This window comes from Ictalurus punctatus, chromosome 4, assembly GCF_001660625.3.
Source record: "Ictalurus punctatus breed USDA103 chromosome 4, Coco_2.0, whole genome shotgun sequence".
Classification (NCBI taxonomy): domain Eukaryota; kingdom Metazoa; phylum Chordata; class Actinopteri; order Siluriformes; family Ictaluridae; genus Ictalurus; species Ictalurus punctatus.
Window position 1 is genome coordinate 14,233,723 of NC_071284.1, and position 27,835 is coordinate 14,261,557.

At 38.5% G+C, this 27,835-nt stretch overlaps 1 protein-coding gene and 1 pseudogene across 1 annotated transcript; one reads left to right on the top strand and one right to left on the bottom strand.

Annotated features, from left to right (window-relative positions):
* Positions 1-3,263: 3,263 nt before the first annotated feature.
* On the bottom strand, positions 3,264-14,086 carry pnp6 (purine nucleoside phosphorylase 6). The gene is made up of 6 exons (XM_017466737.3): positions 13,723-14,086; positions 11,600-11,769; positions 9,266-9,369; positions 7,531-7,706; positions 6,652-6,842; positions 3,264-5,774 (listed from the first exon to the last, which is right to left on the bottom strand). Exons 1-6 carry the CDS (start codon positions 13,743-13,745, stop codon positions 5,578-5,580), a joined length of 861 nt encoding a protein of 286 aa, XP_017322226.1. The 5' UTR covers positions 13,746-14,086; the 3' UTR covers positions 3,264-5,577.
* A 5,800-nt stretch (positions 14,087-19,886) lies between these two features.
* The window catches only part of LOC124627191 (hydrocephalus-inducing protein homolog), a 50,627-nt pseudogene continuing 42,678 nt past the window's right edge, over positions 19,887-27,835 (top strand).

Sequence of the window (27,835 nt, forward strand, 5' to 3'; positions counted from 1 at the left end):
TATATATATATATATATATATATATATATATATATATATATATATATATATATATGTATATGTCTTATTTCATCAGGTACCCTAGCTCTGGCCCTTCTTTGACCGCCACCACACATTCTAACTCCTATCTCTCTATGTTGTTCTTGTCCAGGCATTCCTCGCCCTTGTCCTTGTCCCACTCCATCTCCCTTGTCCTGGTACTCGTCTTCCTCTCCCTCATGTAGGCATTTTTCTTACTTTCTTTTTGCTGCTCTACATTTTTCCTTTCCCACACAAGATCAGCCCACAGAGGTCCTCTTTCACTATATACCATATGGTCACGTGACTGAAAGAACCTCAACATCTGAGTCTGTTTCCTAGATGGGAATCAGCTGTGATTGATCTATTTGCATCAGCTGTTTCTCAGTAGCAATGGAATAAAATACAGGGGATATATATGTGTTTCAATGCACAATATGAACAGCTGTTCACTTTGACTTTAGCCTACAAATTAGGTTTAGAACATGATGTTAACTGTTCTGAAATAAAGTGTGAAAGCATTTGTAAATTTGGCAGTAAAAATCCATTGTTTTGGTCTTGGTTGAGCTTGTGTGTAAAAAAAGTTTTAAATTTGTTTTAAAAAAAAAGTTAAAAAAAAAAAATTTTAAATTTGTGTTAATTGTATGTATTTTGTGTCAAAGCAACAAGAAATGTGTTAATTGTATAGCCTACACAGACAGATGTTGTGCTAACTGTGTTAAGATTTTAGGAACATTTTTAAAAGTATTGAAAAAATTGTCATAGCAATCGTAAAAAAACTGTAATACATTTTCTTGATGGCTACTTTTACTTCACGTTTTAATCAACTGAATTATTTCTACAAGGGCAGTATTTTCACTGAAGTCAGTGTGATTTGCACTCTTTCCACCACTGTTCAGCTGTAATTTAGCTCAAGTTAATCACCACAATATAAAGTAAACAGCAAATGAGTGGTGGTGTTTTTAAATCTACTTTTAAAACAATGTATTACGAGTTTGATAATACCTAAGTGAAACTGCTGTAATATGTGATATTTAAAATGTACATGCAATTAAATATTAGACTAAATGCAAAAAAAGAGGCATTTTTCCTTGTATAGGACTGTTATAAACCAGAGCTGGATATACATAATCAAAGTGTGCATAATGGAGTGTCTGGCGCTCTTTACTACCTACCATCTCACCTTACCATCTCATCTGAAATAATGTGTGTCAGTGGAAATGCAACCTTGTGAAAGTCAATTACATAACATTATACCCTTGCATATAATAAGTCAGCTTGTACAGCTTGTCAGCATCTTACCTTCAGTAACACTGCAAATACATACCACTGTATGTATTTGCAGTGTTACTGAAGGTAAGATGCTGAGACTCCACAGAGACTCCAAGATGCTGGTGGAAGGCCCCCGCCGCTCAAACCCAGGTCTGGCAGGCCTGCATGGCCCATGGAAGATGGGATGCTGACACCACATCAGGTGAGACACCTTCTCCTTCTAACCCTGTCTCATCTTTGTTTCACCAGGTCACTCAGGAAGGAAACCTCATCCATGAGCAGAAGTACCTGGCCCACACGCATCCACTGGGGAGACACCTGGGCCCCCAGAACACTCTGGAAAAACTTTGTGACAAGTTCCTTTGGCCCAGTATGGACACAGATGTCCAAGCCTTCTGCAGACAGTGTCCCCAGTGTCAGCATACTGAGGTCCGGAAGCTGGTTCCAGTACCCTCATTCCACTCCCTATTATCAGCGTCCCCTTCGAGCACATAGATATGGATATGGTAGGGCCGATCCCAAAATCTGCCTGGGGTCATCCGGGTGATCCTGGACTATGCCAACAGATAACCCAAGGTGGTACATCACAAGGGAGCTCGGGCTGCTGTTCGGCCGTGTCGGGATCCCAAAAGCTCTGCTGACGGACCAAGGTATGCCATTTATGTCCAAATTAATGAATTATCTGTGTCGGCTGTTGCAGATGAGGCACCTCAGGACCTCTGTCTACCACCCCCAGACAGAGGGCCTCCTTGAAAGATTTAATCAGATCCTCAAGTGGATGCTGACGTGGGTGGTAGAAAAGGAGGGGTCGGAATTGAGACCTACTCCTTCCCTACATGCTCTTTGCTCTCCAAGAAACCCCTCAGGCCTCCACAGGCTTCACCCATTTCTAACTCCTCTTTGGACAGCGACCACGAGGACTGCTGGATGTGGCCTGGGAAGCATGGGAAGAACAACCCTCCCCATATTGCTCCCTAGTGGACTACGTCCAGGAAATGCAGGAGCGAATCGACAGCGTGACGGCGATCATCAGGGAGCACATGGAGGCTGCTCAACGAGACCAGCAAAGGGCCTACAACTGGCCAGCCCAGCCCAGGTAATTCCAGCCTGGCGACCAAGTGTTCCTCCTGCTCCTAAAAGCCTCCTGTAAATTCCTGGCCCGCTGGCAGGGCCCGTACACAGTCCTGGAGAGAGTACGCCCAGGGAACTACCGCCTGCAACAACCCGGTAAGCGCACAACCACTCAAGTATGTCATATCAACTTGTTGAAGAAATGGGTCCCGCCAGCTTTGGTAGTCTCTGTGTTTGCCACTCCCCAAGTGGCAAGTCGCTCTGACCCTGGAGGCCAAGGCCAAAACCGCCTTCAGTTCTGCCAGCGGCCACTGGCAGTACCGGGTTCTCCCTTTCAGCCTGCATGGAGCTCCTGCAACCTTCCAACACTTGATGGCCATCGTCCTGAAACCACACAGACCATACGTGGTGGCATACATGGATGATGTCATCGTCCACTCCACCACCTGGGCAGATCACTCCATCACCTCAGGGAGGTACTCAGGACACCATGAAAGCACATGGCTATTAGGCGGGGAGGCAGAAGCACACGTGACTGGCAGTTAATGAGTGGAGTGGCTGCTCTTCACCCTCCTGAAGAAAACAGGAGGATATAAAAGTATGCTGAGGTGAGCCATGTCGCCGATGCTAAAACTAATAACACATTTCTCTGTCTCTCAAAGACAAAGAAGACAATGCTCCCTGGCCTCCCCACCCTCTCCACTGTTGTCCCGCTCCCATCGCTCTGGGCATCACCTTCAAGCTGCTGCTACCCACATGCAGCGATCCATACCAGGAAAGACATGCCTTGCTTTTTGCTCTGAGTAGCCACAAATAATAATAACAAAAAATCATCATCATCATAATTCTGTGAAATCAATATAAACATATATGTGCAGGTGTGCAAGAATATAATACAGATATTTAATTTTTCCATATATTTATTTAGAAGTTATGTTTACACTGATGTGCTTATGTTTAATGGAATATTAATACATTTTAATAGAGAAAAATTGAGAACGCATGGCACCTTTATACATGTTGAGCATTTCTGATACATTTTTACAATTACGCAAAATCAGACACAATTTTCCAATTAAATACTAAAGCAGATCATTTAGTGTCAAAAAAGAAATGAGCAGAATTTGAGAGGAAGCATATGTTAGTCTTCACCCTCTCTGGTCAGTAACAGTCACAAGTGTGAAATACTTTGTAATTTGTTCATTTTAAATCAATACGTTTAGTCTAAACACTGTCTGCTCAAATCTGCCTTAAAATGATTCAGTTCAATTAAACTTTATTTGTATAGTGCTTTTCACAAAAGATATGTAGTGACAGTAGCAAGGAAAACTCCCAGAGACAGCACGATTAAGTAACCATGGCAGGACACTGATTCAAATAGTAATCCATCCTCTTCCATGTGACATCGCATAGTGGGATTATAAATCATTGCAGTTATTTAGTTATTCTAGTATCACTGTGCTTAGTAGCATACTGTAAAATATAATTTATGGACACTTTTGTTTTCAATACTTTTTTCACAGGCATTCACATAATGTCTTCTTTAGTAATTAACTGGATATGACCTACTCACAACTCAGTGTTTCAAAACTACCTTAATGTGTTTGTTAGGATAAAATATATATTTTTGTATTGTGTGAATACTAAAAAAATCAAGTACCTTATGTTTGTATATTTGTTATTTGGCTTCAGAATAATGAGGTGGAGGATTTGGATTGAATACATGGATATTGGCTATGCAGGGCCGTTCCCAGAACATACATTTTTAAGGTTTGTTTTTTGTTAGACTGGAAAGTTTTCTTTATGGAAATTGAAAGATGTTTTTAGGTTTTCAGGACCTTCCCCTAATGTTCTCTTAACGTTCCCATAATTTTGTGAATGAGAGTTGAAAACTACTCAAAGTGAATGAGTAAACTTTCATAATCTGTTTGTAAAAACCTTGCTGATGGACCTACTTGGACAATTCTCATCTCAATGGTACAGGAATTAAATTGGTACAGGTAGTAAAAAGTATGTCATCTGTCCTTGTGCTCTGCTCATATCCTGTTCACGTAACTTGGAACTCATATAGACATTTACACACCATGTTTTCCTCATCAGCAGAGGAGAATATTAATGTTTCAGTTTCAATCCATTTAACTGGTTAAAAATAAATCAATAAAAATTGGTGTATATCCACTTTCCCCTCTGTGCGAGCTAGCGTTTGGCAGAATTGAGAACTGTTAGCAATAAGACACAAGTATTTCCATATATTTTCCTGTAAACCCTGTCTGAGTGGTCTTACCTCCGTTCAGTGAAGATAAAATACAACACTTCATTTACTGAAGATGAAAAATTACAACACTTTGGTCTTCTTTAATTGATGTTCAGTTATGTAGTGACAACCTGCTCACTACGTGTATTATTCACTACTGAATTATTCGGGGCTAAAGAAAAATTCTTTGAGACTACAGCCCCAAATGCCCAGGCCAGGTACTCTCTTTTTTGTGGGTGGGTGAGTTGGGTGGGGGCAGGAGTGTTGGGGCACTCATCGGTGCCCCCAAGCTGGTGGCACCCTAGGCGACTGCCTAGTTTGACTATGCCACAGACTATGCCTGTGCCTATGGGTTTTGAATAGATATAGTGTCAGTCAGCTTACTGTAGTTGTAATGGCATCTTTATAAATGTCTACTTAACGATTGACATGGCTGACACGATTTGTATGACGAGGTGAGTATACTATAAAATAAAGCAGAATAAGCCACTTGTTATACACAAACACATGTACATAACACATGCTGTTCACATCCACCACTGTTAAATTAACACCCACAGTCTGTGGTCTCCAGAGACACCCTCCCTGGCTTGTGTTCTTATTATTTAATGTAGACTGCAGATGGTAATTTAAGTGAGTGCAGGTTTCACAGTGAAGAGTCATTAAAAGTGTGTCAATCATGTACAGTAATTAATGTAAGTTACCTGTAGATATATCATTTTTCAAATATATTTGTCTACATAATCTTAATATTGCTGGGATAAAATCATTACGTGTCAGATTGCTAGTGTATTTGTCTAAATAAAATGCTATTATAAATGACTCTTTAATATTTTAATAATAATAATGTCTAAATCTGTTATTAGTGCATTAATTTCATTGTGGCATTTTAGACATTATTTTGGTTATGTCAGCTTTAGTATTAGTTAGCTTGAGTTGCTTGAGCACCAGGAAGCATGACTTTAAATCTTTTCCATGAGATGGCTGACCAAGCGCTGAAGATCTTGAGTACGCATGCGTGTGGTCTCAAGAACCTCCTCATGGTTGGCGCGCTCCTCACTGTTGTAGTCAGACACCACTTTGTTGGTGATGAGGGAGAGGCCAAAGACGCGCAGGCCACAGTGACGTGCCACCACCACCTCGGGTACTGTGCTCATTCCTGCAAACAAGGGAGAAAGGCCACATTTCACCCTGCGTTCACAGAAGTTGCTAATGTCACTCCAGGTTTGTATAGTGTGAGCAAATAATAACTGTCCAGTTTTAAATCATTTACAATTGCCAAACATTTTTCTGGCAAAATGCGTGCAATGCATTTCCTTTCATAAAACCCAGGAAATAATACATCAGAACCAAATCAAGGTTGGAAATGTTGTTGTAAGAGTAGAAAGCTGTGGGGACATCAGACAACTGCTCAAATTAAATCATTCACTTTGTCACTTTTCCACATATTTTGGGTGTTTCATAATAAGTTTATACTTGCAGTATGTTTCAGTAGAATGAAAGACCTGGGCAATGGATTATCCATTGCTAAGTAGTGAACAGAACATTGTGTTTTTCTTCTTTAACTTTACTATATAGGATTGAATTGTCCTAAATTTAAATCTGTGGCAGATCTGTTTCCTGTAGCCAGTAGTGTTGCCTGTATTTTAGGGTGGATAAGTTACACGTAGCAGCAATGCCAGTTTACTTGTATTTTATAGTGCTTAGAGATAAATGTACTTTTAAAGTAATTATTTCAATTAGTATCTGTAGAGATTTTTCTTTAGTGCTCTTGAGTGCTCTTGTAGTTAACTAAAAGGTAGATTGATACATTTACAATATGCTTCAGAAATATTTTCAGATGTTAAAACTATTGGCCTGTTTTGCAGTCCATCTTAGTATATGTACTTATCTGCTGAGAATTAACATGTTAGCATGAGATAACATAACAAGACAGTTGGAATACTACTACAAAACTCTAGTATCAGTTTTTGGTAAAAAAAAAAAGGTTAGTTAATACAACATTCCAGTGGTGAGTCTGTGGGTTTTCCACTCACCTACTGCATCTGCCCCCAGTAACTGAAGCATTTTACACTCAGCAATGGTCTCGTAGGTAGGTCCAGCCAACATACAGTAGACTCCCTGTTGTAGGAAATTAGCACAGCCCTGCTCCTCTGCTATCTGCCTGGCCAGCTGGGCCAAGCCTTTATCATATGCATCTGACATGCAGGGAAAGCGTACGCCAAACCTGCACATACACATAAACCATAACAATAGAAGTTCAGGCAATAGGAGACGGAGTTGTTCAGGTTCTATGCTAGGAAGTTCAAAAGAATTAAAATCCAAGGACCAACAACCAGTCAAGTTTTTCCACTAGCATTGCTATGTATATGCTCAGGTTGTAGTCTGCCTCAATTTTATGTTGCATTGGAAAAAAGAAATCTGTCAGCTGAATCAAATGCAGTTATCCATCCACACACAGAACCATTAGCGTTACTATGCTTTCAGGACATGAGAACAGAATTGCAATTTTCCTAACTGCTGTTGAACCACTCTTATAATGAGATTCAGAACATGTTTTTAATGGCTTGTGCCATTAAAGTAAATGTCTTTGGATCAACACTGATGCAACACAAAAGAATTTGCTATTCACATACACTCTTGCAATAATATCCAATATGGCATAAGAAAAATAAATGCCAAGTTTCTCAATGTGCTGTATGTCTGATTCAGAAATTATTTCTCATGATGAATCATAATTAAAATGGGGCCTCACACTATCAGTTAATAAGCAATCAAAGTGTAGGTTAATCTAAAAATGAGAAGCTGATGAGTTGAATGCATTACATGCTGATGAGCTGAATGCATTACATGCTTCATATTTAAAATTTAGAGCACAATAAAAACCTTATTACAGATAAAAACCAGTAACTCACCTCTCATCATTTGGGCCACACAGAGGATTCTGACCTGCAAATCCAGGAATATTGATGTGGTCCTTGATGATCATAATGTCTCCCAACTTAAAATTGGAGTTTAACCCTCCTGCAGCATTTGTGACAATCAAAGTCTCAACTCCAAGAAGAAAGAAGACACGTACTGGGTATGTGACCTGTGTGGGAAGAAATAGGATGTATTTTCTGCTGACTAAACAAAGCAAAAATATAGATCCAGATAATCTGTCTTTAATCCCTAAAGAAATGATCACATCTATGAGTCCTATTTATTTATTTGTTTATTTAACATTTATTTACTATTTTTAAAAATTGTTAAACAGGCTGAACATACACACAGCTTCAGCACACTTGACTGAATGTTTACTGTTCGATCTTACAGACTTTTGATGTAAAAGCTTGAAATCCTAAGAATTCTTTAAAAATTATTTCAAATCATAAAAACATAAATAGTGTCATAGTTATTCTGTTATATTACATAATAGCATATTCTATGTAAACTATAGTTTGTGTTTTATAATCTAAGGAATTGCACAAATTAGTCAAATGTTTTATCCCTCTGCTCGAGAAGAACAGAGAAAGAGTATATAAAATATAACTTCCCTCCCATTCCATTATCTTGTTTAAAGATGCAGTCATAAACAATCATATCCTGAATAACAAGTAAGGTCATTGAACTGTAGTTTCACTTCACACAGTGTCTGAAATGAAGAGTAAACCCTTGCATTCTTTGTTTCTTTGCCAGTTTTCTAAAACCACTTTGCAAATCTTTCAAGTTTAATCACAGCTCCATATCATAGTTCAAGAGTGTGAAAAGGTGTTAAAAGGTTCACCTGGTTTTAAAAGAGCAACATTACTGAACTGAAGTGTTATATTGAAAGCTTGATCTAGGTTAACCTAAACGGGCAGTAGTTAAATAAAATATAACTTTTGTGTCAGTTTAGAGGTACATGGTTTATAAAGATTATTGTCCATGTTTAGCTCCTGCATCAATGTGTATTACTTACTGTTAGAGGACAAGCGAGAGGCTCACTTCAGAGACTTAAATTTGTGACCGTAAGGAAGCTTCTTTTAGCTGCATTCCACATTTGATGACACCTCTCGCATTATATCATAGAAAATGCTTGCTGTTACAAGTTACTGTTTATCACATGCTATTTTATTGCTGCGACTTTCACCTTGCAATTTTATGAATGAGCAAACACCTGTATGTGATTAATGATGCTCTTTTTTCTATGCTGTGTGTCTCACTTTGATATGAGAGGAACACAAGAATGGCCCTCACATCGAACAGGGTGTCATTGTGGTACAAAAACACAGGACTAGGACAAACAGGCACTCTAGTACAGCCCACCAGTACTCCAGCCAGCCCAGCCATGCCACACCATCACACTCACCCAGAATGAACTGGAATCATTCATCGAGCTCTTTGTGAGTGTTGCAGTAGTGTGGGCATGGCCCAAGTCTCAGTGGACCAATTGTCTTTCTCTGCTATCGGGTGAAAACCAGCTGGCTGGCTACCAGTAGATAATTAGCTGGACCACCAGGAATTGAGTATCGCAATCATCCAGCGGGTCAGCCAAATCCTTTGTATTTGCCCAACAGCTTCGGAGTGTCTGGTGGCAGCTGAGTGAGGGGCATGACAACAAAGACATTGTGGACCCGGTGAAGCTGGATTTATAGATCCCTGCTTTTTTAAAATAAGAATGATTCTCACCATGGCAGTGTCATAGCCCTCGTAGAAGTGAAAGCGGCCTTGCATGCAAACACATTGCTTTCCTTTCAGCTCCCCAAACACCAGGTGACCTGCATGTCCTGCTACTGCATAGTGAGTAAGAGAGAGAGACACACACACATAGCAAGAGAGAGAGAGAGAGAGAGAGAGAGAGAGAGAGAGAGAGAGAGAGAGAGAGAGAGAGAGAGAGTATTATTTTACTTTGAAAATGTAAACAGTTAATAAAGACAGACAATACTGAAAATGTCAAGGAGCTGCTCTTGACTTGTCATAACTCTGGTTCTTTAATGTAGCAGAGCAACTATAATGATATATCATGCCCATGCACACATTTTTTTTTGAAAACTTCAAAAAAAAAGTGTGTGTGTGTGTGTATATACAGTATCTCACAAAAGTGAGTACACCCCTCACATTTTTGTAAATATTTGATTATATCTTTTAATGTGACAACACTGAAGAAATGACACTTTACTACAATGTAAAGTAGTGAGTGTACAGCTTGTATAACAGTGTAAATTTGGTGTCCCCTCAAAATAACTCAACACACAGCCATTGATGTGTAAACCGCTGGCAACAAAAGTGAGTACACCCCTAAGAGAAAATGTCCAAATTGGGCCCAAAGTGTCAATATTTTGTGTGGCCACCATTATTTTCCAGCACTGCCTTAACCCTCTTGGGCATGAAGTTCACCAGAGCTTCACAGGTTGCCACTGGAGTCCTCTTCCACTCCTCCATGACGACATCACAGAGTTGGTGGATGTTAGAGACCTTGTGCTCTTCCACCTTCCATTTGAGGATGCCCCACAGATGCTCGATAGGGTTTAGTCAATCACCTTCACCCTCAGCTTCTTTAGCAAGGCAGTGGTTGTCTTGGAGGTGTGTTTAGGGTCGTTATCATTCTGGAATACTGGCCTGCGGCCAAGTCGCCGAAGGGAGGGGATCTGCTTCATTATGTCACAGTACATGTTGACATTCATGGTTCCCTCAATGAACTGTAGCTCCCCAGTGCCGGCAGCACTCATGCAGCCCCAGACCATGACACTCCCATGCTTGACTGTAGGCAAGACACACTTGTCTTTGTACTCCTCACCTAGTTGCCGCCAAACACTCTTGACACCATCTGAACCAAATAAGATTATCTTGGTCTCATAATCCATGGCCTTAGTCTACTTGTCTTCAGCAAACTGTATGCCAGCTTTCTTGTGCATCATCTTTAGAAGAGGCTTCCTTCTGGGATGACAGCCATGCAGATCAATTTGGTGCAGTGTGCGGCGTATGGTCTGAGCACTGACAGGCTGACCCCCCACCCCTTCAACCTCTGCAGCAATGCTGGCAGCACTCATACGGCTATTCATTGAGTTAACCATGAATGCCAACATGTACTGTGAAATACTGAAGCAGAGCATGACAGTAAATTTACACTGTTACACAAGCTGTACACTCAGTACTTTATGTTGTAGCAAAGTGTCATTGACTACATTTACATGGACAGCATTAATCTAATTATTAACCTTACTCTGATTAAGATAATAATGTGATCAAGGTGTTTACATGAGTCACTTTTAGAATACTCCTGTCATGTTCCCGTTTTACATGTTATAGAACATAATTAGATTAACAGCCCGCGTCATTACGTCACCGCGCCACGCCGTACAACGTCCCTCCAGAATTTCACGTATCTATATACAGTTTGTCTTCGTTATGGTACCATATACAGTTTTGGGTGTTTTTATTCAAATTTTTTATGGACGCTTTAAGTGCAGTTAATTATTTGTCGTGCTATACGTGCAAATAGACAACTGCTTGAAGCCATGGGCTGTGTCCCAAATCGCGTAATTACTGTCTATATAGTAGCTGAGATACATGTATTTTTCCCCACTACAGGCCTATAGTAGGCAAGTATGTGATTTGGGACGTGGTCAAACTCTCTTGTTCGCCATAAAACGTAAAACTGCCATGTGTGATCGTGTCCTGTCGCAAAATGCGGTGAAAACTCTCACACGACGTTAATAATGTGATTAAGGTGTTTACATGTCACTACTACACGTCCATAATGCGACTAAAACAGGAGTACTCCACCTGTATTAATTAGATTATTGCTTCGGTAGTTTCTTAATCAAAGTATGGTCTTAATCAGATTAAGAGTGGATTATTGTTGTCCATGTAAACGCAGCTATTTCTTCAGTGTTGTCACATGAAAAGATATAATCAAATATTTACAAAAATGTGAGGGGTGTGCTCACTTTTGTGAGATACTATAAATATATAGTATGTGATTGTGGTTGGGAATCACATAAGCTCATGAAATAAGCGTACCTGTACTGTGTGGGAAATGTGGGATGTCCTTATAAGGAAACACAATCCTGTTGTTCAGCAGGTCTGACAAGCCACCAAGACCTGATCCACAGATAATAGCTACTGTTGGCCGGATATTTGTGTGAGTCAGCAGCCAGTCTGCTGTCTCTTTGTATGCCTCATATTTGTACCTACAGCCAGAGAAAATCATTGTTTCTGTTATTAATCTCAGTCTTGAGATTTATTCTCAGTAAAGTTTTCACAGTCTAGGCCTTTGTGTAAATTGGTGTAATTACTGTGCCTTGCATGCAAACACACTGCTTTCCTTTCAGCTCACCGAACACCATCAGGCCACACATCATGAGGACTGAGGCTGTCTAATGCACACATGATGACTATTAAGGCCAAACATTTCCCACAGGAATTTAAATGCAAGTATAAAACTTGTAAGGTTTCATCTGTGGTTGACTGACTAGTAGATAAGAAGCACAAAACATATCCGTCAGTAACATCTGCTTTGGGCCACCTTTCCTACCTCCATTTACACACACCAACATGAACTCTATAATGAAATGAACTGTCATCTGCAGTAACTCCCATCAAGTTCCCTTGGCAGTTTCAAATAGATGAAGAATACTCTGAGATATAATCCAGAAAACCACAGTGTTTATAGATAAAGAGACTGGTGCACAAAATTAACACAATTTGTTCTACACATATAGAAATATTTAACCTTGTTCAAATCTGTTCTATGTAGACACAGTTAGGGACACTAGATAAGTCATTTATTCATGCCTCATAAGATAGTCTCCCTTAAACAATAACTATGTTATTGTAGCTAAGTGTTGTTCTTTCTAGGTAACAGATTGAAGACATCCTGTTTATAAGTTGTCACAGCTAACAGAACACTATAAATATGTGCTCCAACTAGGACACACACACACACACAAACACACACACACACACAATCGTGTAGCGATTTTTGTTATGATAATCCATTACCTACTACAGAAGTATCAATACATTACATTCTTATTATTGAATAGTAATACATTATAAAATGACATTGATAGCTTGAAATAAGTTTTCAAGTAATAAGTAGTAAGCTAAGTGTATCACTGGTATGCGTGTAATGAATGTAATTCACATTTTTTAAAAAGTGCTCAAAAGACAATAATTTTTGTTTCGTTCTCAAAAACGAGCAAATTCCCATGTTATTTAGTAACCATAAAATGTCAGTGATCATAAATGTTTATCTCTGGCTGAAGTTTTATAGGCCAAATTTAAATTTAAACTAGAACTGACAGGACTGTACAACTTTAACCTCCGTCAGGTTCAAGCGTTCAGATAAAATGACTTTTGTGTAGCATGTTTCTATGCGCGTTACGTGACGTGGAGTTCACGTACTGGGGGAAAGGGTACTGTACGCGGCGCTGTCCGTGGTCCTGCAATACACACGCACACACACACACACACACACACATGCACACACACACGAGCCCCCCCCCCCACACACACACGCACGCACACACACATGCACACACACACACGCACACACACACACACACACACGCAGACGCACACACGCACACACACAAGTGGGATTAGGACTTTGCATAAGGCTCCATAATTCTGTGCTTGTCACTATGGGACTCTGGAAAGCTCAGAGAGAATGCACAATGGGGTGCCTCATTAGCGGACGGTGCAGTTTTCAAAAGGCCGAATGCTTTTGAAATGCTTTGGCAAACAATCTACTCTGAATCTGTAATTTAGTCAGTGCATATTCTGGCCCTTTAAGAGTAGAAAACTCTCTCATATACTGCGAAAGAAAGGCAAACGTTAAGGAAATACAGAAACGCCCATGAGATGCCTGTGGTCGACAGGCATAATAAAAATATTACATGCGCTTCATGATTATAGGAGGTATTGTTATAGAAATAGCACATAAAATAAAATAAATCTTCATCAGAGACGGGAAATATTGAATCATATGAATGCCTGCCGCTGCACTGCGAGCGTTACGTGGTGATCTGGATTAATAGGCTAGCAATAATGTGACCTTTTATTTTATTGATTTTTTATAGCATCAGCAGGTGAATTATGACTGGTATCTATAGTTTATTTGATTCACCAAACAGTCTTACCTGCACTGGCTGGATGCGGACATGTCCGGAGCGGCTGTGGTGCGGAATCACCGAAACGTTTAGAGAGAGGAAGGACTTCACAATTTCGGTTACGGGGTGGATTAAATGTAACCAAGCGACGGGTCACACATACCAAACTCCCGAGGGATGGCGTGATAGAGGTGGAGTCGCAGAGAACGGCGGCTTCTTTAAAAAAAAAGTGGGTCGCAGTGTTAATCTAGTTTACTAACAGACTGACCCGGAGGCAGGGCGCAATGAGAACTGGGAAACAGACAGGGAGAGTTTATCAGGGCTCGCAAGTGAATAAACTGTTTTCCGGTTACCTCAGTGTTTTATAATGCTATTGATTGCTGGCTACTATAGCTGGCTAAATGTACTATCGTCCGACTGTTGGACACTAATAATAATCCGGTATGATGGGGAACAGGAACTGTTCCGGTATGATGAGAAACAAGATGTGTTCCGGTATGATGAGGAACAGGTGACCGCCTCTGTATAAAGTGAAAGTCATTGTTTTCAATAATGTGTACGCATTTCCCACGAAACGAGTTGTTATTCAAAACAGCTGCATGATTATTGTGTTGCATTTCAGGTAGAAATGACATTTTTGGATACATTAAATCTATGTCTTCTCATACACTATAGAAGCCTTATAATTAAAAAAAAAAAAAAAAACGCAACAGAAAATGTTTATTGCGCTATTTTTGTCCACTCGCGATCACTGCATTATCTATAAATTAGCTACTTTAAATGATACCTGTAAGCTCCGCCCACTTGGCACAATCATGCAATGTCTTACATCGCTGAAAAGCTTGTTATCTGAAATATGTGAATTAATGTATCATTATGATATACATGTTTTTCATTATAAAGCTTTCAAAGTCCACTAACTGGAATGGAAAAACATTATATCACATTCATCACTCATCTTCAGTAGCCGCTTTATCCGGCTCACTATGGATCATATCATGGAACCTATTCCAATGGTCGTAAGGTGGGAGAATTCACCTCAGATAGGACAACAGCAAATCCCAGTACATCATGCATGCACACACTCATTCACACTTAGGGGCAATAAAGCGTTTAATTTACTAGATACCTGTATTCATTCCCAAAATAATCAAACATTGTATTTTCTTGATTAACCAGAAAAAAAAAAAAAAAAAAAAAAAAAAAAAATATATATATATATATATATATATATATATATATATATACACAAACTTTTCAGTTTGCCCTCAGTTTGAACAATGAATATTAACAAAAAGCTTAAGTTTTACATGGAAAATGTCACATCTGAATAGTAAACACTTCTACTCACAACCCTAGAATGGCACCATATAATAGTACTATCAAAAATAACTACAGATGTTTACCAAAAACAGTCTACTGGCTGCATATTGTTACATTGCCTTTAAATAATAGGCCATATACTAATTATTTTTGTTCAAACTCAATTGTATAGTTTAGTGTAATTTACATTAATGCCTGGACCAAAACATCATTTAACAAACTGGTCCCAGGAACATGACAGTGAGTTCAGTGTACTTCAGAGGCATTCCTAGTCACTAGATCTGAATAGAGCACCTTTGGGATGTGCTAGAACAACATATTCACATAAATGTGTAGCTGACAAATCTGCAGCAATTATGTGATGCAATCATGTCAACATAGACCAGAATCTCAAAGGAGTGTTTCCAACACCTTGTGGAATCCTTGCCACAAAGGATTAAAGCTGTTCTGAGAGAAACAGGGGTATTAAAGTATTAGTATTAGTATGTTCTTCCTAAAACATACTAATGTGGCTGGTGAGTTTAAATCTCAACTTATATAGAATATCCACCCTGTTATGTACATGTCCATCCAGTTAGGACTTTGTAAAATATAAAAAATAAAAATATATATTTATATAAAAAATAATACTACAAAATTTTTTTTAAAAAAAGGTATTAATTATCAGAAAATCTAAAGCAATATTAGGAGGTGCAATTAGAATTCCATAAATGAACTCCCCTCTGACCCTCTCTCACTTGTCATCACATGAAAGTGTTGTGCCAGCAAAGCGTTGGTCTGCATCCAGGGTTTTCTCTAACTCCTGGCACAGAGCTGACTTTTTTTGGGCTTCTCCGTGCTGGTGGTTTAACAACCCACACTGGCCTCCGATGAACAACACTATCTTCTTCATCATGCCCACAGTCGCTGTCTCCCACAGTTCTCTTTTCCAAGTCTGTCTGCAGGACCTTAGACCTGGACTCCAGCAACTGCAAAACATACAGTAACAGTAACTTAACCACTGACAACCACTGAAAAGGCTGATAGCATTTTGAAAAGTAAAACGCTAAATCAGAGACATCAGTCGAATTCCTAAAATTACTCTTCTCTTTTTTTTTTTTACCTTGGTTTATTTGCCACAGCTTTAACAGAGTCTGTGATTGCTAAAATGTTTTTCTTATTATTTTAAAGATGATGACTACGATGAGCTCATGTTTTTCCTGGTGTCCAGTGAAACAGAGAGACAGTGATTATGACCATGAGTGAGACTTTATCGAGGAGCAGCACCTTGAACATTTGGGATTAACAGCAGATGAAAACAAGGATGCAGAGCAGACAACTGGAAATCGCTCTGGGCAGTACTTGTGAAGCTCCTATAGCTTAGAGTATGGACCTGTCTATTAATTTTGGTGCTATTCTTTTGAGAGATTCAATAAAATGTTAGGGTAGTATCATAACAACACCAGAAACATTGAAGTTCAAGTAATGAGGCATTTTCAGCAGAACCAGCAGCTTTATATTCCAATGGCTTGTGATTATAGTGCTGAATTTGTCAACATCTTGGCAAGCAAAGATGTGGGATCCTTGTCACATAACGGTACTACTGACATGATGAATATAAAATATTATGTCTAGATCTCATCTTTTGGACAATTTAAACATAATTGAGCCATTGCTCCATTCCAGGACACTGTGCTAGGTGTATCTGAAAGAGATATACTGTTGTCAATGTGCTATAAAATATATCCTAACTGTTTTCTCACCCAAGTGGGCTATTTGGCCAGGATGTGCACTAAAGTAAGGCATCTTGGAGTAACTTTTTCTGTTAGTAGTTGCAGGGCTGAAAGGTCTGCCTGTGTTTCTGCTGAGTGGGGTTTTAGTGAGTCCAGCTTTGAGGAACCAGTCCTAGATCCAAATGCATCCTGGGACCATGAAAAAGCTTCTTGTAACAAATTTTAAATCTCAGGCCTGTACTTTTGGTTGCACTCTCATCCAATCAGACATTTCTTTGGGAGGCCTTAGGAGGTATTGTATTTAAGTGGCACACACACACACACACACACACACACACACACACACACACACACACACACACACACACACACACAGACTCTGCAGCAGTGTTCCTACCTGTGGAACATATTGCATGCAGATCTGTACTTAGTACCTCTTAGAACCTGTGCCATTAAGTCAGACAAAAGAGAAGATATCAGTAATAATACCACTTTGCACAATGGTTGAGATTAAGGAGTATTTTATTCTTGTATATAGTTTTCATATTGACTGTTTGCTATGCACCCATAAAAAACACTTAGTGTTAAGAAATCTTTTATTTTGATTGTTTTTTAATTTAATTATTATTATTATTTTTTCTCCAAATTTGGTTTACTATTGTAACTATTTTTAATTGGACACTTGTTTGCATTCAGTTTCTTTAGTGCCTGTACTGTAAAAGAACCAAACTCCTTAAATAAACTTTTTTTTAAAATATATATCCTGCAATGCTGTTTGGTTGATATTTCTTGATTTGCTAGGTAACTGAATTGAACGATAGTAATTGTATTGAACTTTAGTCATTATGATAGCATATGATAGTGTAGGTGTTCAGAATAATGTGGTAAGATAAATCTCCATATTGTAGAAAAATAATTCAAATCAAAATTATTTTGTGAAATCATTTTTAAAAAATAGCTAGTTAAATATGCAGTTATTATATATTACCACTGTTATTTAATTTTTATATTAGGTTGTTTAATTTAGTCTGTATTTTTTTTGCAGCAGTGTAGTTTGCTGTGACCTACAATACAGCCAGTTTTTTCCCCCCTCCCTGTGCTCCAAGACCACAGCAGACACCTAACGCCTTTCTCTTAGAATTGCCAGGTATGAATGGTCCTGACACAGCAGGACAGCCAGCAGTCCTCACAACGAGCTGAATTTCAACTATAATATTCAGTTCACTTCACGGATTCCTGAACATGTCAGCTGACTTGAGCTACATGGTTGTTTGTTTGTTTACTGTTTTGCATAACCTGGGTTTGTTTTTATCCTCATACATCTGACAAACTTAAAGTTAAGTGGGAGTTTATTTTCATATCCTTCCAAATTTGACATTTTTCATGTAGTGTAGACAGATATAACAGGGGGGACAGTAACTTGAAGGGCATGTGAAAAACCCTTATAAACATTGATCAAATGAATCCCAATAAGAAAAAAAACTCTATAGTTTAGAGAGAACTTAAGCAAAACTTTTAAACAATTTTAAAAGATTGAAACTTTTTTATGATTATACCTCATATATCACAAAAACAGAATGCACCACCCTAGCGACATAGAAAAACCTCTAGTGTCTGATGAATAAAAACAGTGTAAAATTCATAAAATAATTTATTGGGGTAGACTGCATAATGTTTGACATTTGAAACGTGTTACTTATTTTACTAAGACTTTTAGAAATTATATTGTTTAAGATATTACATATTAAATACCATGATCTGTACTGGGGATGCAAAAATCACTGAACTGTAAAACTGACTACTTAAATGTAGCAGTGTATGTGTAATATAAATAAAAGTACATGTGAACAAAGGGCAGTCTTGAGTAAATTAGCAGCTACAGTCTAGTCAAGTCAAGTCAAGTCAAGTGGGTTTTTATTGTCATTCCTCTATAAAACTTGTATACATTGGAAAGAAATGCTGTTTCTCCAGGACCATAATCTCAAGACTACATAACGTGCAAATACACAAGAGTGTGAGGCGAGTGCAGGACAAACAATACAAAGATCAGAACAATAAATACACGGGATAATAAATACACAGAACATGGGCTGTAAGCTGCAAATTATTTGGTAGTGTAGCATCAATAAGTATATCTGTAGAAGCAATAAGTGTAGCATTCCATAAAGTGTCTGTTGCAGCTTTGTAAAGTGTGGTGTGCATGTGGTGTTGAGTCCTACTCAGTTAGGTGTTTGACTAGCCCAGATAAGTGTTGAGAGGCAGCAGGGCGCTGAGTTATCTGATTGTCTCAGGGAAGAAACTATTGCAGAGTCTGCTGGTGATGGCATGGATGCTCCTGTACCTTCTGCCAGATGGCAGGAGACATGAAGAGTCCATGGGATGAGTTAGAGGGGTCATCCGTAATGCTGGTGCATTGGTCTAGAACCATGGTTTTCAAAGAGGGTTTATGGGACCGGCATGGGCCTACAGTATGAGGCATACTGTAGACAAGCGGTCCTTGATTTTTTTTAAAATTTATTTTATTACTCACACCCCACTGTTTTTAATGTTATATTTATTATTAAATTCTTTTACTGGACAAATGAACTTAAGTGGGTTTATTCCAAATCTCAGCAACTCAAAAGGTCTATAATGTCAACTGAATCTAATGACAATTTGAATAAAATGTGTCAATGATAAATGCCCAATATAGGCCTATCATTCTACACATGCTAAATATTGCACATTTACAATATTTACACAATATTACACATTTAGGCTACAATAGGCCTACACGTTTTAGTAGAAAGCCTAATATTTTAAAAAGTTATCGGTTTAAACAATCCATTTAAATAGAATATGTTAATAAAAAGAAGTCTATGCTGAGGCAGTCCATGGATTTTTTAAAAACCCTGGACTAGATTTTGCATATACAAAATTATTAAGCGTCTATAACTCTTTGGAAATTACCCTATGATATGAACAGGAACATATATATTTTTATGATACAAACGGGACGTTTTGAGGAAATGTTTGAGAATTTACAGCAGCGCATTGCACGCGCGCGCAAGACCCCCACCCCTTCCTCTCACTAAGTGTGTCGTGTTGCTCTGTTGCTAAGACAGGGACGCGGTTTTGCACGCGCCTCGCCCTTTGTCACAAGTTAACCTATTGTCCAATCGCTGCAGGCCGCTGTAAGCTTCAGCAAATCAGATCGCAAGTTGTTGGAACGCGGACGGACTTGCTGTCATGGCAACCACCAAGCTTTGAGTGCTGTGAGAAATGTGTACATGTTGAATACGGGTTTCCTCGTAAGTACCTTCTAAAATATGCATATTCTTTCTTTCTTTTTTCTTTCTTTCTTTCTTTCTTTCTTTCTTTCTTTCTTTCAATAAAAATAATCGTGTAACTTTTCGTTTGGGAAATATACACATTATTAACAACCTAGTAAGGTGCTGACAGAAATGGGTAAAGAGTAAGTGGCTAAATTTATCATAGCTATCAAGTTTGTTATTCTTTACTCTCTAATGTCTCTATTTGTGTTCTTAGTATTTCTAGTTAACTATCTGTCTGCATCGCCAACAACAGGTCAAGAACAGGTGTTTTCATGATGCTGACCTCTAAAATCCAAGTTTCCCACTCAGCTTTGCAAAGCTTGCCTCTGAAGATGCCAGAAGGAGTCAAGACTAAAGTAGCACCGAGAAATCCTCAGCTGGTTAAGCGGGAGGACAAAACCCGAAAGGTGAGTAAGTAACTATGTGGGTATCTCCAGTGACATCAGCTAAATAATGCCACCCATACAACTGATCTTAACACTTACCGAATAAAATCAGTTGACTCTTTTAGGTTATTTATTTTATTTTATTAATTAAAGAGGTTTGGTCATAAAGACATACATTTGCACCCTCACACATACACACATTGCAGTTGATCACACTTTATTTTCTTTTGCGTTTAAGATTAATGTATAGCTTTGATTATTTTCTGTTGCCTTTGAGATATTGAAAGTTGGAACACAAGCATAGAAATGCACAAGTGTTTAGAAACACTTGGAGACAAGAAACAGGGGTTCAAGCCCCAGCACTGCCAAGCTGCCACTGCTGGGCTCTTGAGCAAGGCTCTTAACCCTCTCTGCTCCAGGGGTGCCATAATATTATATTATACAAATGCCTCAGCTGACAGAAGATTTAGTGCTCACTTACTATAAAATATTTAATATTATATTATATTATATTATATTATATTATATTATATTATATATAATACAATATTACATATTTTTATTGGCACAATGAGTCAGAAATAATTTCCACTTCTTATATTCTCTCTTTACCCTCATTGTTTATTTTATGCTCCCAGCTGTCTGTAGAGCTGAACCTTTTTGGTCTTTTGTGGGCATCATTACATGCAAATGAGCTGATTTGCATGTTATAGGTGATTAACATATGTGCCCGAGTACAAAGAAAATCAGCCTTTCTGAAACCTTTGTAAATCTGGTGGAAAAGTTTTGGTTTAGCTTGGCACACACAAACCTTTACACACAACTTTACTAAAATATTGATAAATGAGGCCCAATGTTGGGAACACATACTGTATAACTAACTGTTTTGAACATTTTTCCATTTTATTATTCATTCATGTCTGAATTAACAATGTTTAATTGTTGCAGCAAATATTTCAGTTCTAGTGTTGCAGACTAATATGTACTGTACACTATGCAGAAATCCAACAATGTACCCTGCATGTGCCTTGAATACCTGGAATATATTAACATTACACCGTATTATTGACTAATGTGATTGCACAGCTAATGTTTGGCGTGATGCACTTATAGTAGGTACTGTTTGAAATAATACCAGCATGAATTAATGTATTCAATGGAACTCATTGTGGCTTATGTCATTATAGCTGTCTCCATCTGTATATGCACATGAAATGTCTCAGACCACAGAGGAGAGATTAACGAACACATATAAGATGTACCCAGCTTGCATTCTGGAACTTTCAGACATGAGTGAGACCACACACCACAAGGTAAAGCACTAGTGAAACCTGACTAGTAAACTAACTGTTTTAACAATTCTAATGTTTCCTGTTGTGAGACTTGATTGTAAATGTACCTTAAAAATGGACAGAATGCTTTACGCTATACTTTGATGTTTTGAATGGGATACTGACTGGGTGTAATATTTATGCAGGACTAATGTCTGCAGGTTACATGCATGCATCGTAGCATTGAGTACCACTCTTTCTTTCTAGTCCTTTTTTCCCTTCACTTGGTATGTAATTGATGTCAAATAAGTCATATAAAGCGGAAGGGTATGGGGAAATGGAGGTCTTGAAAAATGACCTTTTGTTATTCACATTTCAGTGCTGAGGGGATTTCTGTTTTGTTCCCAGTTTTCTGCTGTAGATGTGGATCAGCCTTTTTTCCAGCCTTACCTGTCTGAGATTGTGTTCCAGAACTACCTGCCCTCTGAGATGTACGAAGTGCCGCTGGTGTTACGCTATAATGATAAGGTAACATTAGCAAGGGCTCAGCTCTCTATGCGTCTGCATATACATATATTGTACACTATTGTGTGTATGCCTAGTGTGTCCACTACAATAAACACTATTAATATATCTTTTTTAAAAGGGTTTAACATGTACAACATAGCATGCATTTAAAGTGCCAGGAATTTAGAATTAATAATTTCTTCTAAAACCTAGGGAAAGAGTTATTAGCAGGTGAGATGTATTGTTCTACTGAAAGCCACTATCCCAGCTAAAAATACAATGTATATTGATTTGCACATATACATGTATATCCCCAATTCCAAAAAAAGTTGGGACAGTAGGGAAAATGCTAATAAAAACAAAGAGGAGTAATTTGTAAATGTACTTTGACTTGTATTTAAACAAAAAACATATAAAGACAAGGTATTTGATGTTTTACCTAATGAACTGCATAGTTTTTTGAATATAAACACTTATTTTTAAATTGATGCATGCAACACATTAAAAAAAATGGGACAGAGGCAATTTAGGCAATAGCATTGTGACAAGTTGAAATAAGAAGGTGATGTGAAACAGGTGAGGTAATCATCTAGCCATAGTATATAAGGAGCCTCCAAATAAGGCCTAGTCCTTCAAGAGGTTCGCCAGTCTGCCAACAGATGCATCGGCAAATAATCCAACACTTTGAGAACAACATTCCCCAAAGACAAATCGGTAGGATTTTGGGCATTTCACCTTCTACAGTGCACAATATAATTAAAATATTCAAGGAATCCAGTCAAATCTTGGTGCGTAAAGGGCAAGGCCGAAAACCACTTCTGAATGCTCTTGATCTCCGATCCCTCAGACGCCACTGTCTTAAAATCCGTCATGAGTCTTTAATGGATATCCTGACATGGGCTCGGGAATACTTTGGTAAAACTTTGTTAATCAACACCATACGCCACTGCATCCACAGATGGATGCAGATTAAGATTAAGGCAAAGGCTATGCAAAGCAGAAGCCATACATCAACACTGTACAGAAGCACCACCGACTTATCTGGGCTCAGTCTCATCTGAGATGGACAATAGCACAGTGGAATCGTGTTTTGTGGTCCGACGAGTCAACATTTCAAATAGTTTTTGGACAAAACAGCCGTCGTGTTCTCCGGGCCAAAGAGGAAATTGATCATCCAAGCTGTTCTCAGCTTCAGGTCCAAAAGCCAGCCTCTGTTATGGTATGGGGATGTGTCACTGTCCATGGCCTGGGTAACGTGCACATCTGTGAGGGCACTATTAATGCAGAAAGATATGTACACATTTTGGAGCAACATATGCTGCCATCCAGAGCAGCACAATGCCAAACGACATTCTGCAAGGATTATAAGCGCATGGTTGCGTAAGCAGAGAGTGCGGGTGCTAGCATGACCTGCCTGCAGTCCTGACCTGTCTCCGATAGAGAATGTGTGGTGCATTATGAAGTGCAAAATAAGGCAATGAAGGCCCTGTACAGTTGAAGAAATGCATAATGGATGAATGGGGGAAGATTCCAGTTGCTAAACTTACCTTACACAACTTGTGTCTTCAATGACCAAACACTTAACAAGTGTTATTAAAAGTGTTGGCTCAAATTTAGCCTATTACCCAAAAACATTTAAAATTCAACTTAGAAGCCAATACTCACATCTACCTCTGAGCCCAGTTGGAGATAGAAAAAATACACCAGCCGTGAGTGAGAAGAAGCAAGGGTCCAGCTTTATTGTTCCATTCCACCACACAAGATCCACACCGATGAGAATTCTCAGAAGTGATCCCAATACCCTGAGCTTAAGCTCCAGTATTTATACTGTATTTACACACTAAATAACCCATATGTTTCAAGAAGACTATGATCTCACTACCAATAGGGTTAAAAAAGAGCTCATTTACCTTACTCTTATGTTCCAGAAAAGGGCTATTTCACTTACACATAGAATTGAAACCAGGGGTTTTAATTTACACATAAAATCAGAACCCAGGCATTTCTAATAACCCAGAAAATAAAAACCCAGAGTTTCTAGTTACTCAGAGGATCAGAAACCAGAATTTTCAGTTACCTAGGGCATCAGAAACCAGAATTTTCAGTTACCTTAGGGCCTCAGAAACCAGCATTTTCATTTACCTTAGGGCCTCAGAAACCAGCATTTTCATTTACCCAGAGAGTAGACCGTGGACAAGACTAAACAACCTAGAGGGATCTTGGTCTTATCGTTATCTCGAGGGGGGGCAGTTTGACCCAGCCACCCTTATAACTGGCTCTCTTCATGGTTCTCTTAAAATTAAGGCCTTCTTTGCGAGACGAGAATCTTCACCATCTGAATCATGAGTAAGTTATATTTTCCTGTATTTCTAGTTTTTATTTTCATATTTGCACTATATTTCTTATTTTATATATATTTATACTACTTGAAAAGCGGTTTACTGTACTTCCAACTTCTTAATATCATTACAGTTCTACTGTCCTGCATATCCTACTATTCTGTTTTTTATAGAGTTTCTCTATTACTATAAGATATTATTAAAGTTATTCATGTGTGTGTATGAGAAAGAGAGTGTGTGTGTGTATGTTGTGTCTACTTGCCCAGCCCGCCCTTGACTGTACGAGCGTGTGTGTGTGTGTGTGTGTGTGTGTGTGTGTGTGTGTGTATTAGCCCTCCTCAGCTCAGCTCGTATACCTCTTTTTGACTTTTTTGACTATTACTGCTCTTAAAGATCTTTAAAGTGTAATTCCAATTTGTCAATGTCCGCCTAATCCCGCTTCTATGTGTCTAGGTGCCCGTCTTTTCTTCTTCTCCCCTTTGCTGGATGCTAGGTCTCCCTTATGTTTATTTTATGACATTTTTTATCCACAACAAAAGAAAAGGTGATGTTACACAGTGGTAGACTGCACTTACATACACTTACCTTATAGGATGAAGTTAGAAGAAGAAGAAGTGCAGTGCATCTTCACTGTTCTGTGGACTCTCTCCTCATCATGTAACTAAACCAATTACAGCTCAAGCTGCAGTGGCTATAGTTATGCCTTTATTGGAATTTTTGCATATTTAACTGCAAATAAGGTTTAATAATATGTATGTAGTGCCAGTGGGCTGTTTATCATTTTAACAGCATAGCCAAGTCCCAAAACCAATGTGAATGCTGAAATCGTTTCTTTTCACAATAAATGTGCATTGAATGTATTCATACCAAAAGCACACAGGACAGCAAACTTGTGAAAATAACACAGCCAAGTGAGTGATTCCATTTTCCATTCTATTTATACATTTAGCAGATTGCGAGTACATCCGATACAATTAAAAATATAACTGGACAGTTCAAGCATAAGATCTAAATATGGCTTCAAATGACAACCTTCTAATCACTACACCAGAACCTCTGCTCTTCCAGCTAATCTTGTTCAACTAATGAGTCTGGCTTGTTAGAACAAGAAAAACTGTAAACTGTACACGTCTTAAGGACTGGAGCTGTAAATGCCATATGAATGATATAAATTTAGTAACATTTCACATGGCATATACATAGCACGTGCACATTTGGTCATATTTAAAGGTTGTGGCTTGATGTGGGTTCTCTTACTTCTTGCAGATTCCTCGACTGGTGAAGGTGGTTGAAGATGACTCCCTGTATTTCAAAGTGGTGAGCCCAGTAGATGTATGCAACAAAGTGGCCCTGGGCATGACATCCACTTTTACAGTTCTATTCACCCCACAGGAGAACAAGGTACACTTTATGCAAGCTTATACATTTCCAGGTGACTGTGTGAACATTTAATATCACCACACTGAATTTAAGGGAAGAGGAAGCCTGATTTTAAGTAGTCCTTGTAGGAAGGCAGTTAATCACAAAGATGTGCTAAAAATTTACTGCTGCTTTTGCTGCTTGCTAAACAAATTCACTGCTCAATTTTGTGTATCCAGATATCATAGTGGAACTCACAACCATAGTAAACTTAAAGAAACATTTCAGTATAAATGTCTAGTTAAAGGGAGTAATTGTCATGAGACCTGATACAGAAGCACTTCCTTGTCTTTGCAGAGAATGATCAATACCAATGGTTAAGTAGAGCTTAACATCTTTTATTATGGCTTAAAGTCCAAGCTTGTTTAAAGAGTTACTGCATTGCAATGCAAGAGGATGTGGCCTGTGAGACACTCTGTTTCTTCTACCACCCACTCTCTTCCCATTAACTGCCTTTCTGCAGTCTGTTGTATAGGTGACTAATCTGCTTTTCCATGGCGGCACATTAATACTGATTGTAGCATTGTCCCACTCCAGAGTGAGTCCTCCCAAAGCGAGACACTGAAATCCAATCACTGACAATTCAAAACTACTCACTTTCCAACAGGAAACATCCTGGGCTCATATTGGTTGCTTATGGTTTATGGCTCAATCTTATTCAGCTTCAGTAACCACTTTGTCCTGTTCAGGGTCATGGTAGGTCCTGAGTCTATTCTGGGAACGTTGGGAACCTTGGACTGGACACCTCGGATGGGACGCCAGTCCATCCTAGGCAAGAGTCTATTATGGCACATGAAGCTACAGATTACAGTAGTCTTCACAGAGCTAAGCAAGTTTTAATATTTTTAACCTGAAACTAATATCTGGACATTAAAATAATTATGAGAAACTAAATGAAGGAGCCTTATCTTGAATAAAGCTGTCAAAGTTGTGCAGTATATGCAATACATGTGCAATTTTGTAGCCTCAATTGAAAACTGAACTTTATGTTATAAATCAGGCTATGATAATGGCATGAATAATGTGATAATGCTGAATCTTCTGTATGATGTTAGAGAAAACTGTATATAACTGCATTGTGTTTTTGTCCTGTTCATCTTGTAAACACATTTCTGTAAATCAGGCATATGTGATTTATAGGTATGTATGTATGTATGTTTGATGTCATCTTATATAACTAAACCATGTAGCTTAGTTTTTTACTTCCATGTATGATCTTTACGATAGGACTATATCCACCGGGTAATCTTTATGACTGAGAGGGAGAAGTTTGAGGTGCCCATCTGAGCAATAGGGCCGCGTACCATCGTAGACTTTCCAGATGAGCTGCATTTTTCTCTGTGTCCTGTCAAGTGTTTATCTCAGAAAGCTCTCCTGGTACGCAATATTGGAAAAGGCGAGGCCAAATTTCAGCTCAGCACACAGAAGTAAGCACACATAGTAAAGTGAAACAGCTGTTGTTCAATGCTTTTCATTTGCATATACGAGTGTGTTTATTTACTTATCTTTACGTATCTATGTTTTTCTCCACATAGCCCATTTTCTGTAGAACCTTCAGTAGGGACCCTTAGCATTAGGGAGAGCATGCAGGTGACTGTTGATTTTCTACCCAGAACTACAGGAGACCACAGCCAACAATTGCTTCTCCACTACCACACAGGTTCAGTATTTATATCTGTGTTGCCCTGCTATTAGTGCTGCTCCACTATAGTGCATATAATGCCACAATCACATAGGTATGGCTTATTGATAGTTTTAATATATCAAAAGATATAGCAAACACATATTCTTGACAAATACATAATCAATTGAACAATTCAAATAACATGAATTGATTTATTTATAAATATTATAAATAAATAATGTATAAAT

What these genes read in the sequence shown, in the direction of transcription:
- pnp6 (XM_017466737.3), bottom strand. Translation starts at nt 13,745, where the DNA reads ATGTCCGCATCCAGCCAGTGCAG. An exon ending in TCCGCATCCAGCCAGTGCAG is followed by an intron (nt 11,770 to 13,722) that starts GTAAGACTGTTT and finishes CTCTGGCTGTAG; the next exon opens with GTACAAATATGAGGCATACA. An exon ending in AGGGCTATGACACTGCCATG is followed by an intron (nt 7,707 to 9,265) that starts GTGAGAATCATT and finishes CTTCCCACACAG; the next exon opens with GTCACATACCCAGTACGTGT.